Source organism: Aplidium turbinatum, chromosome 2 (genome assembly GCF_918807975.1).
Source record: "Aplidium turbinatum chromosome 2, kaAplTurb1.1, whole genome shotgun sequence".
NCBI classification, from domain to species: Eukaryota; Metazoa; Chordata; class Ascidiacea; order Aplousobranchia; family Polyclinidae; genus Aplidium; species Aplidium turbinatum.
The window spans coordinates 47,469,695-47,487,022 of record NC_137473.1 but is presented as its reverse complement, the minus strand read 5'-3'; the positions used below and the strand labels follow the sequence as shown (position 1 = coordinate 47,487,022).

General features: G+C 37.0%; 1 protein-coding gene across 2 annotated transcripts; it reads left to right on the top strand.

Moving 5' to 3' along the window:
- The first annotated feature begins 212 nt into the window (after positions 1 to 212).
- Positions 213 to 14,463, top strand: LOC145765106 (protein unc-50 homolog A-like). 2 transcript variants are annotated; one of them, XM_082576860.1, is made up of 8 exons: positions 213 to 410; positions 9,154 to 9,270; positions 9,784 to 9,809; positions 10,135 to 10,200; positions 10,690 to 10,810; positions 11,392 to 11,531; positions 11,849 to 11,950; positions 12,557 to 14,463. In XM_082576860.1, exons 1-8 carry the CDS (start codon positions 283 to 285, stop codon positions 12,688 to 12,690), a joined length of 834 nt encoding a protein of 277 aa, XP_082432986.1. In that variant the 5' UTR covers positions 213 to 282; the 3' UTR covers positions 12,691 to 14,463. The 2 variants fall into 2 exon arrangements, with proteins under 2 accessions (XP_082432986.1, XP_082432984.1); XM_082576858.1 differs by having other exon boundaries at positions 213 to 413.
- Positions 14,464 to 17,328: the final 2,865 nt, after the last annotated feature.

Here is a 17,328-nt window from a genome sequence, read left to right as displayed (position 1 = left end):
ATTTTGTTTTATCAGTTTTATACAAGAAAGTGCAGTCAATAGATTTTGTACAAACTACTAGTTGGTTAATTGTTTCACTTAATAAATGAAGAAATCTCAAGATCTAGGCTAGCAGCTCACTGTTACTTAATTTTTTGGTAATTTTGGCTTATCATATGGTTAATAGTTGAAGCTGCAAACTTATTTAAAATATTTTTTATTTAGCTTGTGATTATACAAATTCTGAGCTGGCTTACAATATCAATTTGTGTCAGTAGACCATTAGATCTACTACAATTTAAAATGTCATCATATGCTTCACCACCAAGCTCTGTATATTCATTTGCTTCTTCATCAAAATCAGGAAGAAGTACAAGAAGCATGGAATTTTCATACAATGTTGGGGATCATCATCAATCAAAGTCAAAATGGTGGTAGATCAATCATTAAATATGTTATAATAGCCTACAATGTTTTTTTAAATCATCTTTTATGATGGGTTCACATCTTTTAATTCGGTACCTATCAAATAGGTGTGCACATTGTGGTGTCATCATATTTTTATGGCGTATTGTGGTGGTCGTCATTTAGGTGTTCTATGGTGTACCGTACCAAAGTTATCAGAAATGCTTGATTAATGATTATGTGACAGTTCTCCCCCCTGTGTTACAAAGTGAACATATCAGTGTGCAGTGCCTGATTATGCAACTAGCCTACAGCCTAGAACCCACTTAGCAAGCTCTTTTGTTTGAACAGTTGCACGAAGTGTAAAGATGAAGATTTTTATTAAGCAATAAATAAAATACGGAAATGCGCAATTAAACACTGCAAATAATAAAATATATACGTAAAAAACATAATAGACAGACAAAAAGTAAGTTAAAAGGTTTCTTTTCATTTTTTACTGATCAACCTATCTTCTTTCAACGTAATTTGCTGATGCTTAACATTTGTCACATTAAGAACAGGAAATCATCTAACTCGATGACTAATTGACTAGTCTTTGCTGCTTTCTGTCTATTGTGGAATCGGATTGTTATGGTGCTATTTTATTTGTATTATATTGTTTACATAGGCGTCGAAATAGGGTGGGCCGGGTGGGCAAAGCCCACCCTGCCGTGAAACGAGGGTGAGCAAAATATGTTTTGCCCACCCTGTTTGCATGACACTTATGAAGTGTTTGTTACAATTAGGCTATTTCCGTTTTTGTTAAATGTTGAATTATTATCCAACCAACTGCAGCGCAACTTCTTGTTTTACGGTTTGTCTCTCGCTAAGTATCCGACAGAACAAAGCAATTCTGCAAAAACGCTGCGTTGAAAAAAATGTAGTACTCACTGCATTGTTGTTGCTACGGCAACTGCCATACGCTGGCAATTCCTGGTAAGAGAAAGCTACGTATGGTCTCACTTTCGTTACGTCACAATCAAACTTCAGTTCCGGGTCAGCGTAAGGGAATATGAATGTGACATCATAATGAACATGACAATAAAATAACCGATACAAATTAAAGACGTACCGAAACAATCGCTTTTTACAAATCTTTGCTTTTTGCCAGTGTTGACGCTGAGGCTAGCATCGTCAGTTTATTTTTTAGTTGACGAAAGTGATAGCGCCGTCAAATATTTAGCCAATTTTAAGCGTCACGCGCTATGCATCATTTTTTGTTTTCATGGAAAATCTCGTTTCACAATGAGCGTTTCACAATGTATTCTGGCCAGCGCGACTCATCCGAATTACCTGCTTTTGCGTTGGTTGGAATGGTTACCTGGAATACAAGTGGAAGAAGTTCGCCAAATGTTGATCACTCATATCGTGAGCAGTAGGCTATATCGAGAACGAGGGATCAGTGAGAGAATGAGAGATCAATAAAAGAAAGCGAAAAATCAATGAATGTCATCGCGGAGGTTGAAGATACTTTATTTGTTCTATGCCCCTGAAAAGAGCGATGCTGGTGCAGTGGACCTCGTTAAAAAATGTTATATGCTAAGCCAGGGTTGTCCAAACTTTATGGGACGCGGGACGCATTCGGCAAGGAAATTAGATCGCGGGCCGCAGTTGACATTTTTCCTCTTATACACTGTCTCACCGTACCAGATGTAAAGTAAAACACGTACATGTGTAAATGAATCTTTATATTTATCATAAAAACATATTGGGGAATAGATTAAAGAAGCTAAGATGTGAATACTACGAATAAGAGAGTTTTGGAAATTTTAAGCAACGTCAGTAGACCAGGAAACCTTAAAAATAACTGACAAGTATGAATAAGAATACACCATAAATTTATTCGTAAAAAATATTTAAGGAAGTACGTAAAACGGTACAGTTTACTTAAAATTCAGTGAGATGGGTGTGCCTGCATTTTGGAAGCCAGCTCCTTTGTGTCAATGTCAACTGAGGTTAAGGCTAAACGAAGGCAGGCTTCGAGAGATGTTTGTTTAAGTAGATTCCTCTCTTTGGATTTAATCGACTTCATTGCGGAAAATGCTGCTTCACAAAGGTAGGTACTGCCAAACATTGACAGCAAGTGCAATCCAAAACGGCGTAAATTAGGATAATGCTCTTCAGAAAGAAGAGGCCAAAATTGAGTGATTGGCAGTGTAGCTTTGCTTAATAAAAACTGGTCACTTTGCAAGTCACACAATTCAAGCTGCAAATCGTCATCGGCTTCTGATATAGTTATAGTCAGCGGAGCATTGAATACATTGAAGTTTTTTGGATTTAGCCATCAAAAGTGATACATCATAAGAAGCAATGGTTGTAGAAGACGAAGGCTTCACTAATTGAAACAGGTTTTCTTGACGCTTACGCAGGTTTGATTTGAGATCATTGAGTAGGGCTCGCCGCGCCTCACCAGTGTATTTATCATAGCCAGTGACATGAAGAGTGCTGTAGTGTCGTTGTACATTGTACTCTTTCATAACAGATATCATTTCATTACAAATTAAACATAAAACTTATATGCGGATTTTTATAAATTTACCATTTTAAGGTTGTTTTTCTAGGGTCGGCTTATATGCGAGGATATACGGTAATTTTTAAAAGTTTTCTGGAAGAGGCGGCGGGCCGCATTGAAGGAGGTCGCGGGCCGCATGCGGCCCGCGGGCCAGGCTTTGGACAACCCTGTGCTAAGCCATCACTGCACGCCTGGAACAGTGATAGGCTGCCTTTCCGAGTAAACGTTTTCAAGACTTGTTTTTGAAATACAACACCATCCAGCGCTGCTGTGGAACGCATGTTTTCACTTGGAAAGGATATTATGCGTCTCAAACGCAGCAGATTGTCAGACAAACGTTTTGAAATGCTTGTGTTTCTACAAGGAAATAACTAATAAGCTAAGCAGCTAATTACAATACAGTATCAAAACATAATAGTTTAATACCTGCTCTTTATTTCGGAATGGCTCATTTCGGTGAGTCCGATTCGGTGAGTCCGATCCCTTAACGGGGGATAACCCTAAACTTGGTTGAAATTAGGGATGGGCAAAATAGAAGAATAAACTATTCTAGAATTATTCTAGAATAATTTTTCGAATTTCGAATACCTATTCTAGAATAATCTTTTTTAATTTCAGAAAATGTCAAAAAGCTTTGTTTTTATCGTGGTTTTATTGAAGACGCATAATTGAAAAGTGGCAACGAAACGAAAAACAACAGTAACTGCCTAGGAGAGCAAGTCTTTGTTGCGATGCAGGAGTGGCTGAATAGTAAATACTTCCTGGCAAGATCAAACCACAGCAGGAACTTTTCTTTATTTTTGTTCCACCATTCACTTGCAGTCTTGCATCGCTGTTTGGCACTTTTGCCTTAAGGTACGATCGGATTTCCTCAGCAGCTGAAAGCTGTTCATTGTCGTCGTTACTAGATGCTAAAGTATTTGTCGCTTCAACACAGGAGCTATCATCCATTTCATTGCTGCATTGTTGTGGAACTTCCGACACTAGGTGTAGCGGTAGCCTCATCCAGAGTTGAATTGTGCTCCATGCTTTGTACGATAAAAATAAATGCAAATCCACAGCACAAGGGTCTTCCGACGTCCACAAACCGCACTGGTAGAGAGCTGGCTAGCCGTTTTCGCTAGAGCGAAGAGCTATCGCTGAGCCGAATGTAATTGATCAGCAAAAAATCGCTAAAAAATTTTGGTAGTCGGAAAAGGGGATTTATTAATTTCGGTTTGGAAAATTCGATTCGAAATGTCATTTCAATTCGAATAATTAGATATTCGGATTGCAACTATTCGAAATTCTATGTTGCCCATCCCTAGTTGAAATGCTTCCGTTTTGTGAGACCCTGGCTAAAATAGCGCTAGAAATTAGCGCTGATGCCGTCAATTTCTTTGAGAGCTGACGCAGCACTTTACGCCGTAAAATTTTTAGGCAATTTGGGCTGACGCTGACGCCGTCAATTTATTTCATTGACGCGTACAACACTGCTTTTTACAAATCAAAATGTGGCAAATCTGAAGGCGCCAATTTAAAGATAACAGGTCACGAGACGCGCTTTTTAGGTTGCAAAGGAAAACATAAAAGAAGTTTGTTTAGTTTAGCAGCGCTAATAAGATCGCAAGGAGCAGGAAAGCAAACATCAAACCTATTATAGCTTAATTGCTGCAACGACGTTAAACGCAGTCTTTGTGAGAAAGACTAACCATTGCGAATTTGCGAACATACACATTCAATGAAATCTGTTTGAAAACTCTCGCCCACCCAGAATTCCCCTCTTCTAAGAAAAAATTGACGCCTATGATTGTTTATAATTATATAGTTTCGAGAAAGAGTTTGCTTTTTTGTACCAAATACAGGCACGACACAATAATACTACTGGGTTGAGCATTATAACAATATATTTTACATATTTGCAAATAGTTTTAACAGTTGAACGACGACGACGATCAGGAATCTGAAAATATTTATAAAAATACAATAAATTTTATCTTTTTTAGGTACCGTACCGTTCCTAGCTAACTGACTATAAGCATAAAGAAATATGCAGCTATTAAAAACAATAGTGTGGAAAACAGGTAGACAAATGGAAAAACAAATTATAATGCACTAGAAAAAGGCAGCTATGTAACTACAAAAGAATTTGCACCACAGGGTACATGATACATCTAGTTAATGTTGAGAAAAATTTGGGTTGTGGCGTTTGATTAACTGAATTTTTGTGTTAAATTAGGATTTGCCTTTGCGTAAAGTTTTAAATGAGTCAGTAGCCTGGAGAATTTTCGATCTGTGCAAAAAGAACACTCCATGATTTGGTCTAAGTCCCTAAAGTTCAGATTCTCTCGTAATCAAATGTCTGGTGGACACACCGATGTATGTCAATGCCAAATCACATGGACATGTTAAACTGTATACGACATCTGAGCAGAGAGACTTCTTTTCCCACAAACAGAATGGACAAGCAATGCTCCATTGCTCCATGTTCAACTCATTTTCAACCATTTCTTTTTGGTTGGAATTTGCGAAGACAAAGCGATTCAATATTCTCTCAAAGTAGGCTACAATTTGAATTACCATTATTAGGCTATAGAACATTTGTTTTAATTACATTGAAAACGTTCGACTGTTAAAACTATTTGTATATAAATATGAAAAATATGTTGTTATAATGCTCAGCCCTGTTGTATTGTTGTGTTTTGCCTATTTATAATTGTACTGTTTTATTCTCGCAACAGACAAAATAAAAGTTTTCACTAAAATTTTTTTAAATTATTGGTTACCGTAGCCTAATTATTATTGCCGCTTTTACATCGCTTTAACGTCGCTAAACGTTGAAATAAGACCCTAACTTCAACTCTAACCTCTAACCCCAACCCCTAAAACGGCAATGATAATTATGCTACGGTACCAGATAGTTTAAAAAAAAAATTCAAAAAATTGCCGAATAGGGAACTCGCCGAAAAGAGCTCTCGCCGAATAGGGCACTCGCCGAATCGGACTAGCTGAATTGGACTCGCCGAAACGGGCCATTTTGTGCTTGAACATACAGTATATATGTTTTTTACTGATATTTAGTGTAGTTATTACTTGATTTAACTAGAAATGAACTCAATCATGTTTGGAAACTTAAATAATTTATTGATAAAGCTTTCACCGATGCAAACCTGGACTAACAACAAATAAATGCCATTGATTGAGTTTCGCTTTTAGCAGCATGAAAAGAACCACTCACTGACTTCAACACCATTCATCATAGCACATGACTAGGGAACTGTGTTCCGAAAGCTTGCGCAACTTACTATTGCCACAGCAAACTCGCAGCATCAGGCTAAGACAGATCGTTTAAATCTACCTTGTGAAGTAAAATAAATGCCAGACACGCGCATTAACAAAAATGTGTATTTTTCTGTCAACATAACATTTTGTGTGAAAAATATTGCCCTACCTGCCAATCTGATATAATCTGCAGTATTACCATCAAGCACATAATGAATAGACTTTACTGGGAGTAGCACCTAAATGACTGGCCGCCACAGTGCGCTGCAATAAATATCCTGACGCCATAGTGTGCACTGTGCACACCTATTTGGCAGGTGCCTAACTGTCTGCACCTAAAAGACGTGCTTCGTTTATGAATGAGCTAGCAAAATATTGTACAACACCTTAGGCTTGGGTCCACGTCTTTTAGGCGCAGACAGTTAGGTGCCGGTCAGATAGGCGCGCACACTGTGGCGTCTGGATATGGGTCTGCTACTATTCGGTGAGTCCGATTCGGTGAGTTCCTAACCTCTAACTCCTAACCCCTAACCCTAAAACGGCAATGATAATTAGGCTGCGGTACCTAATAATTAAAAAAAAAATTGAAAAAATTACCGAATAGAGATCGGACTCACCGAAACCGACCATTCCGCTGGATATTTAGGTGCGAAGCACTGTGGCGCCTGTTCATTTAGGTCAGAGGTGACAAACCTGCGGCCCGTCAAAGAATTTTGTGCGGCTCTCAAAACGGCCGGCCAAAGAGGTGACGAACCTGCGGCCCCTAAAACATCTCAAAGCTGTTTTATGCCTTCACTGGTACAACTTTCCTTTGCTACAGGTCGTTACCGGTCGAGGCTGACAGATGAAAATCTTAGTGTGCAGTTGAGAGTTGCCACATCGTCTGTTCGACCTAATATTGAACGCTTAGTCAAGCAAAGAACTTTCCAAAAATCCCACTAAGCAAAAAAATTCAATGTTATTTTTTTAATATTTTATGCTTCAATGCTGCACTAGATAGCTTCAGCTGTATGATTCGCATGGGCTTTTGTTTGTTGTTTGAAAAAGAAATTTTATTAACTGGTTTGTTGTTTCGGAGCATAATGGTCGAAACATTTCGTCAACTTGAGCAAAAAGGATAGAGCTAAAAAAAGAAGAAATCATACTTATATGAAAGCAAACGCTTATACTGGAAAATTAAACTTAGAAAATTAAACTGTCTTCAGTGCAAGTACTGTTGCTCTATCCTTTTTGCTCAAGTTGATTTGTTTTTATTTTTACTGTTGTATGATATGTTTCGATTCTGCGTAAGATAATTTCAATTCTGTGTAAGATATCTGTCTAATTTCAATTCTGTGTAAGTTTCTGTGTAAGATGATTTCGATTCTGTGTGGGTTTTATTACTTTCATCTGCCGATTGTTACTTTTCATGAATAATATCTTGAGTCGCTTCTAAAACATTTCATAGTAGGTTATGATGAAAAAGTTGTGTGGCCTGATATCTCATGTGTAATTGACAAAGTGGCCCGCGACCGCAAAAAGGTTCGTCACCCCTGATTTAGGTGCTATTCCTAGCAAAGTCTGCAGATTGTATCAGCTTGGCAGGTAGGGCAATGCTTTTCATACAAAATGTTATATTGAACAGAAAAATATGTTGTTTTGTTAATGTGCGCGTGGAGATGAGGTGCGAGAGAACGCTCTACTACTCTTGATATTAGCACATCTCCACAGGACATTTGCTATGCATCCTGAACACAGGTTGCAGCCAGATGGAACTTTACTTAATCTGTTATCTTTCGCAATTACTTCTACTTGGGATGGATTAGTTGTGTAGCAAGTTCGTATGAGACAACGCTCTACTACATGAATAAATTGAATACATTTCTATAGGGCATGCATATGAACCCTGGCTACAAGTTGCAAGCATAATGGTGCGACTTTGCTCGTTATTAAACCTAGTCGGGGTTTTAATGGAAAACTAAGTTACCCTTCACTCAAGCCTACCACCCGCTTGAATGTAGGCTACGGTATATTTTTTACTGATGTTTTGTGTAGTTATTATTTGACTCACTAAAAGTGAACTCAGTCATGTTCGGAAACTTGAATAATTTTTTGATAAAGCTTTTGTCGACGCAAACCTGGACTAAAAATAAATAAATGCCGAACACGCTCATTAAAATACAATACGGTATATTTTTGTGTTTAATATAACATTTTGTGTGAAAAGCATTGCCGGTTTAAGCAGTTTCACGCACGGAAGCCATAATATAACATATTTTTCTGTTCAATACAACATTTTGTGTGAAAAGCATTGCCCTACCTGTCAAGCTGATACAATCTGCAGACTACTACGAATAGCACCTAAATGAACGAGCGCCGCAGTGCTCCGCACCTAAATATCTAGCCGCCACAGTGTGCTCACATATTAGACCAGTGCCTAACTGTCTGCGCCTAAAAGACTTGCTCCCTTAGGCTTAGTATATATATATTTTGAAAGCCAGTAAGAAATCTTGCTGTTCCATTAAACTATTTTTTTCAGTTTGTTTTATCTGTAATTTAATTTAACAAAAGACAATATAACATTGTAACACATATAGTAATTTGTTCACATTATCTCCAGTACCGGTATTGAATTTTAAAAATTTGCTAGCAATTAAAAATATTGCCAATAGGTCAAGGAACACTTGTGACGTGTCTTGTCTTGTAAATGGTCAGGTTGTGGAATGTAGCATTTTGACCGCTTTCTTATCAATTAGCTGTAGCACATTTTCATTGTTAAACCCCTTGTCCTGTCCATATTGGTCAATGGTCATAGATATGTTTTCAGAAATTCACGTGCACATTTTTAGAATTTGATTGTTTCGTGTCTGTACTTTGAAGATATGTTTGATAACCATATGATTATCTGATAATACATTATATACCTTCTATTTATAGTCTTTTAAAAACAACTAACATTATATATTTCATTTTAGTGGTTCAGCATCAGAGAAAGGACGCAAGTATTTACGACGGTTATTTCGCTTTCATCAAATGGACTTTGAATTTGCATTATGGCAGATGATGCATCTCTTTATCTCTCCACAAAAAGTGTAAGTCATTTTTGATGATCATTCGTTTGTCATAGTGTCACATTGTCTTTTCCCTTAGTTAGTGATATTTTATTCGACTGCTTATTCTATAGTAATGACCTGTAGGGTAGGATATGTAACACATTACACCAAATTATATCTTATTTTGAGTCTATTATAATTGAACTATATTATAACGTTCAAGGTTATGTTACTGTTAGCAATAATGCAATATATCAATAACCGTCTTACATAAAGTTTTTTCAACAGCACCCAAGAAACAGTACATATATATTAAATATTTTATTTTTTTAGCTTATGATGGTATCACTTCAGGCTTTCAGCATTTATATAAACATGCAAATTGTACGTGTAATTATTTTGTCTGCTTAAAATTAATGACTGGTTCGTAACCTCAATTCAACGATTCAAAATTTTGTTAATTTAGTTGATACTGCAATAAAAGTTGTAATTTCATAAAAATCAGTTGATAAATTATTTACCAACCAGGTGTTCTTATATTTCTTTTTACAGTTATCGAAACTTTCAATACAGAAAACGTGAGTGAAACTAACTATACTGTCACTTTGTTTTTTTATGTTGTATAGAGTTGTAGGCTACCCATTCTTTTATTATGTTTCATGAAACCGTTGTATCGTCATTGGCTCATAGTCAATAGAATATGCTTTTAAAATTGTCTGTTGATGGTGTCTTGCCACAGTAGTACTCTCAGTACTTAAATTGCTTTTTATTTTATGTTCAGTTCATCACCAATCATTTGTTTAAAAGTGTTTGATAAAAGATAGGCTACACAATTACACATACACAGCCTACTATGTATGTGATGCGACCGCATACTTTTGACGAAAAAAAATCTTTACTCAGAAACGAAGAATCAGTTTGCCAGAGATGATCCTGCATTCCTTGTGCTCCTCAGTCTATGTTTTTGTGGTTAGTAAAATTGCTTGTATTTGCTGTTGTTAATATGTTATGAAAGCGTTGTGAATATATTGTTTCAACCTCCTTAACATCTAATGTTACAGGTCTGTGATTATGCAACCAGTTTTTTTGTGCTGTGTGACACCATTTTTATAGAGTAGTAAGATCTGCTTTTAAACTTCAGTTTGCACATCTACTTATAGTGGTTTAACGGCTTGCTCTTAAAATGAAAACACATTTTGAGTATTCAAAACATTTTTTATTGTAAAAGTTACCTCCTTCAGAAAAGTTAAACTATTTTTTGTATCCTTGATTTCGTTGATATCATTTTGTTCTAATATAGTATAACACATTTCAAATTGTCATACTGTATTATTCTCTATTATTCTCTTCATACTGTACTGTCATACTGTATTATAGTATTATTCTCTTTTAGAAATTCTTTGTCGGTGTCTCTTGTTTCTTTTTCCCCAAAGATATTTTTTATTTGTGTTTCTTTAGCTACATCCATTGGTTTTGGAATTGTGATGAATCTTTCATTTGGAAAGACATTGAAGCTTCTGTTGTGGGTTGTATTCATCGATTGCATAGCAGTGGGAATCGTCATCGCAACTTTCATGTGGTAAAGAATAGAAAACTTCGTTGCAATAATTACCTGAAACTTCAAAACGTTATGTACAATTTTCAATTTAAAAGCTTTATAGCAAATGTAAAAGAATCTGTTTCAACACTTTAACTTAGGTTTTGTATTGCTAATCGTGCAATGAAGTATGAGAGACGCTAGTAACAGTTGCTGCTCATTGGCTTCGATGATGAGACGTTGTAATGATGTTGCGTTTCAATGCTTTTCTAAAATAATGTTTCATTAAAATCTTTAAGATGTTCCCAAACGTCTGCAGACGTTGAATCAATGTAAAAATGACGGGCTTTGCTCTATTGGTTGTTGCTTAAAGGGAAAAATGGTTAAAACGTCTAGTCAATTTAATCAAGAAACAAACACCCCCTAAACGTAGATACTAAATTCTTGTTCAGCAGTATTTACAGAGAGTAGAGAGTTTAGTATCTACATTTTGGGCTTTTTATACTTGGATTAGTTGTTGCTTTATTTCTATTGATGCTGTGTTTTAACTTTCAATTCTTAACTAAAATAACGTTTATTGAAATCTTCATGTTGCTGTATTTTTTTGCTATTGCCGTTTCAAGGTTTTTGATCAATCGCTATATGGTTCTGGTATCGAGGGCAGGGCAGGATGTGGAATGGGGGTATGCCTTCGACGTACATCTGAATGCATTCTTTCCCGTTCTGATGATATTGCATTGTCTTCAACTATTTCTGATTAATCGTAAGTTTTCATAATAATTTTTACTAAAGTATAATCTGTAGCCTTGTTTGATTATTTCGCTTTGTTGATGTAGTGGCAAAATGATGTAGAAAACGTTAGGGTACATTAAAACTTATAACAAATACTGTCTTTGAAGAATAGCAGCGTGTGCAAACCTGTATCTAAATTTATAAAAGTACATTTTAAGTTTTTAACCGTAGAAATTTGACGGATGGCTTGTACTATTACTGTTTTTCGTACTCTTGGAGACTGCACCATTAAAAGTTCAAATCTTCAGAGTGCTCAGAATCTAAATCAGTTTCACTTTTAAATTTCAGCTCTTATCGCCAAAACATGGTTCATATCCACAATAATCGGAAATACGTTTTGGCTTGTGGCTTTGGCTTATTATGTCTACATCACTTTCTTGGGATATAGTGGTAAGCTAAAAGAGTGACTTAGGCCTAAATAGCGTTATAGTTAATACCAGTTTTTCAAATTGTTTTAGATTAATAGCTTATTTTAATTTCCACTGTAGTGTTTGTATGATATGTCAATGGACGATTGGACATTGTCTGTATATTTTCATACAAAACAAAAAAATTGTTTAAAATCTTTGTGACCATTCATAGTTTGACAACGCTATTAGAGCAGTTGCCGTTGCAGTAATTTTTAGCAAATACAATTTGGATAGAAAGGTAACTTTTTTAAACCATAAACAGACATAACCCAGCAACAACACTACATTTAACATTATAAAAACAAAAACAATAAGCCAGTTGTCAGTTCTTATAGGCTTGAAAAGGGCTGTATGACTAGCCGAAAACGTTAGCTTATTGTTTGTAATGTAAAATGTAGTGTTGTTGCTGGGTTATGTTTGTTTATGATTTTTAGCAAATGTTGCCATTTAGCTTATTTGTTACCAGTTACCATTTGTTAATTTAGCCATTAGCCAATTTGTTACCAGTTACCATTGCTTAATAACTTTCTTAACCCACTCCTGTATCATAAACATTTTTTAAACACGTTGCCTCTTTGTTTTGCAGTCCTTCCATTTGTCAAGAAAAGTGTTGCCCTGTTGTCACCAATGGTAGCCCTGTTCGTAGTCTATTTCATCACCATCGCTTTAAACTGGAATACGACCAGGGCTCTGCTTTGGTTTTACGAGCACAGAGTCTGAATTGAGACTTTATTTAAAATATATATTATAAATGTATAGCGTTTCAAAGGATGGTGGTGACACGGTTAAGGCGCTTTTTAAGTCGTTTTTGACCCTTTCTTCTGGTATTCCACACGAACATTGACGTTGTATTGATGTTGATTAGGAATGTAGTCCACGCAAGGTACCTATAGATACTTATTATCAGGGTTGCCAGTTCCAATCATACTAAGTTTGCGGATTAAAGTTTGGGTCATGATTAAGGGTTAGAGTTAGACGATTCGACAACCCTTGAAAATGTCTGCCAATCTCTAAAAATGCGACAATGCCAGGGCTGCCAGATCCGCGACTTTTTCCCACGAATCTGCTAGTTTTGCTTCCCAGTTGTGGGAAAATTTTAGCAGTTGTCGGATTGTGGTATCGTTGATTTCTTTGATTTCTTATTATTTTAAATCGACTTCAATGGAAGAAACACTATTTTTGGTTGAAAACATCCTATAACACTGACGATAGGTGTTTAGAGGTACCCGTCCAAACATCGACAAGCATTAAGAACAATAATAATTGGAGTTGTTCAGTTTATGTGTCGGTCAAAAGTGCTGTGTGTGTGATTCTGCGATATGCAGCTGAAGATTTACATAGCGTGTTGTGAATTCGTGTGCAAATGTTTTTATTTTAAGTCCATCCTATTCAGTTTGAAGGGATTTTAAAGGCTACAGATTTTGGTAAACAAGGCCACGCATTTATGGGAGATGTGAAGGTTTAATGAGTTCAGGTGTTAAGTTTTAATAAGATTAAGTGTTTTGCTGAAAGAATTTATCATCCACCGAACGTTATAAGTTACCTTTAGTATGAAAGGAAGTATTGCCACAGGAAAACGTTATTTCTAACGGCTTAAAATTTGTAGAAATAGACCAATATTTCCCACTTTCGTGGCCAATTCATCTTCATTACCGATTCAAAAATACAGTGAAATGTGACAGGTAGAGTAGACCTTTTTACATGGTAAACTAGCAAAACATTGGACGTGAGTTTGTTTTCTGTACTGCAAACGCAACTTCTAAAACGTGTCCCACGTCTACGCTAGTTTCTCTGATCAACAGACCATGAAAGCCAGAAATGTTCGACTTGTTTCTTTGTACTTTTCGTTGTTTAAGTTGGAATTGTAGGCTATACTCTTATTCTCGTGGTGTTGCTGAAGCCTTGAATAGTATATTTTTGTTCATTTTTTCACGATACATGTGACACTCTTGAGGTGGAACATTCAGAACCGTCAAAATGTTCCTAAAAGGCATAGCACCACTTGCTCAAACTGTAGCTTGAGGCAGATAATTTTGACATTGCTTCATCGCTATTTGATTGTTATTGCTATGAAACCGATTTATGACAATACGGCAACATAATTGATTTTTTGTGTCTTTTTTGTCATTCGTAGGCTAGCCTAGCTTACGTTGCTTATGTGGAATGTAACGCATTTACAATTTGTACTTGGTTATGTTTTATTTGTTCTTTGATTACACCTGCTTTATATACATGCAAAGTAAGACTTGTGCTTGTCCGAAGATCAATCTTTGGATGGAGAAGGAAGTAATCATAACAGCTGGAAGGACAAAACTTCCAGAAAATTGAAGATTTTCTTTATTGAGCCACAAACCAGGGCGGCAACTCAGTAACTCTGTCTGATTAAGCTTATTTCTTTAAAAACAAATAACTGTAATGCTTAGCCTTTTGTGGATCCATATTCCGGCAATTCAACGCAATTTTGTTTCGAACTTCATTCAAACAGCTTCGACCATGATGCCTATACTTGTGGTTTTTTCAGTTGCACTCGAAATAGATTGATTGTTATGGTTAGGTTTTTGTCGCTCAACAGCTCAGGTCTTTTAGCGACAGTCATCATTATGTGTTGCAATTGTCATTTAGCACAGTCAGAGAGCACATCAGTGCCGGATTAAGGGGGAGGCGGACTGGGCTGAAGCCCAGGGCCCCCACTTTTGGGGCCTCCACCTCAAAGAAAAAAATCTACTAATTGTTTTATAGTTGCACAGCTGGAGATTAGCCTACTGCTTTAATTAGTATCTCAAACAAGCAAGGGCGGCTCACCCGTAGGCTATGTGCTGCGGTGCTGCAGCACCCCTGCCCAGCCCCAGTTATTCAAGTTTTCTTCGTTTTTTTAACAAAAAACATATTTATTTGATACTTTCATATTCGAAAATGGTAGGCCTACGGATTACGGGTCAAAGTTATGATAATGCTGCCAATATGAGTGGCAAGTATAACGGTCTTCAAGCTCTTCTGCGCGAGAAATGTAGGCCTAGTGTAGCTCATTATGTCCCTTGCACACCACATTCATTAATTTAATCGGTAGCCTAAATGTCCTGTAGAAACATGCCGTTCTGCCGCTGAGCTTTTTGAATTGTTGCAAAGCCTTTATTCATGGCTCGTCTCGTCTACTCATCGTTGGCAAGTCCATCGAAAATTCCTAGATGGTTTGCCTGTTTTGAAGACATTATCTGATACAAGATGGTCAGTTACAGGTGCGGATTTATGGGGGGGGCCCGGGCCCTCCCGAAATTTTGTGAAAAATTGTATGTTTCCGCATCAAATGGTTTGATATGCTTCTAAACAGCTGATATTAGTCGCTCGGCATCACAATTGATGAAAATGGTTGTTTTAATGTCTATTTTCTAGCATATCGTATATGTCGTAGTATCATATTGTTCATATCTGTTTAGCTTTTTCTTTCTTTTTAATTGATTTTCAAATTTTCTGGACCCCCCCCGAAAAAAACTCTTAGATTCGCGCTTGGTCAGTTAGATATGATGCAGTTCTTCTTCTATCGAGTCTTCTAAAGTTCGTTGATAGCCTACACCACAGATTGAAACATTCTTCCGCAACGGAGTTATACACTGACAGGTCCCACCTACTGCACCGGGTGGCAAGCGGAGGGCAAACAAGAAGGTGATCCGCTACATAGGCGTAGCCAGGGGGGCGAAAGGGGACATGCCCCCCCCAAATTTTCCAAGTTTGGATTCCGAAGTTGAGCCCTTTGTTGAAAATATAATAAAGTTTGTATAAATTTATATCGTTTTCCAAGACATCTGGCTATTAACACCCCCAAGGACTTGTTTTAAAAACACAGAAAGACACCAATAAATTTCGTAAATCGCGCAAAATTTACGCGATTTACGTTTCTTTGAACTAATTTGTGGAAGCAATTTCAGAATGGCTTACTCTGTTAGGTTTTTGTGTAGCTGAGTTTTTACTGTTCTCTAATTTAGCTGCAGTTTTTGCCCGTTCGTGTGTAAAAGCTATCTTTAATAAGTTAATAGCTGTTTATCTGCTAATAAATTTCATACAAATATTACCCTAAAAGTGTTTTCAGAAAGCGCTATAATCCATTATTTGAGTGTAATTTTTCAAAAAATTTCCGGGGGAGCATGCCCTCGGACCCCCCTAAAATACGCGTGCCTTCGGCACGCTCTAACCCCCCCTACCACTTTTATTGCTTTAACCCACCAGGATACGCCACTGCACATCAAGTGGCGATGGCTTTAAATCAGACACTTTGTTGTTCTCTTCAATTCATCAAATATTTGGCCCCCCCAAAATTTTTTTCTGGCTGCGCCACTGGTCCGCTCTTTGGGACTCGGTGCCACAGATACATGCAACTGGGCCCGTGTCGTAGCCCCGCTCCACCATTAATTTTAGCGAAAAATGTCACTTGATAAGGGCCCCCACTTTCAGCTCAGCCCAGGGCCCCATAAACCCTTAATCCGGCCCTGGAGCACATAATCGGGCATGATGAAGGTACGTGTGCAACACAACCCAAGACTGTACGGTAAATTAATTACAGCATTAATTGACTCGAAATGGATATTTTCAGTGCAGTGGTCTGGAAGTTTTTAGGCCAACTGGAGTTTTCAATTCAACTGTTCATCAATTGATAAAGATTCAATCAATCAGTTTTTATGAAAATTATGGTACCGGTACCTAACTAAGTCTTATCTGTTCAATGGAATTTGGGTGCAGTGTTGCCAGATAAAAAATTGGATACACTATTTGAGTAAATTTTATTTCAAATTATTGAAAAAAATGTGATGAGGGGAGTTTTAAGGTGATAACCAATAAACGCCAGTCTTTGGGAGAACCAAACTTCTTTAGAGACGTTGTGGGCTGGTTGATGTAGGAGAAATGACTACTGTATTTCAACGCACTGTATCTGGCAACAATGCTTCGACCTGCATATTTGCTGGCAATGGCAACGCTTGTGCTACGGACCGGAACTTTGGAAGAGAAGGGTAAAAGTATTTTCTACTAGATAACTAGGCATGTTCAAGCGGTCGTGGGTTGCGTGTTTACCATCTAAAAGTGGCCAAGTTAACAAATAATGATTGTTTCAAAAGCATTTCCGCTTTTTTTCCAAAATTTGATTGTTCTGGATCGAATATTGCTTTTGCTTAAATTTTTTCAGATTATGATTGGCTTCACATAGTCTCCAAATTTTTAACTTACCGCACAACCTTGATGTGATTGCAAGCCAGGCCATACATTACTAAACTGTAAACACCTAAAAATGAAAGAATACTGACTACTTTAGCCTATGTTCTTTGATTTGTGTAAAACAGAAATTAGCGTGTAGGTCACCGACCATTGTGT

What these genes read in the sequence shown, in the direction of transcription:
- LOC145765106 (XM_082576858.1), top strand. Translation starts at nt 283, where the DNA reads ATGTCATCATATGCTTCACCACCAAGCTCTGTATATTCATTTGCTTCT. An exon ending in GTCATCGCAACTTTCATGTG is followed by an intron (nt 10,811 to 11,391) that starts GTAAAGAATAGA and finishes TGCCGTTTCAAG; the next exon opens with GTTTTTGATCAATCGCTATA. An exon ending in CACTTTCTTGGGATATAGTG is followed by an intron (nt 11,951 to 12,556) that starts GTAAGCTAAAAG and finishes TTTGTTTTGCAG; the next exon opens with TCCTTCCATTTGTCAAGAAA.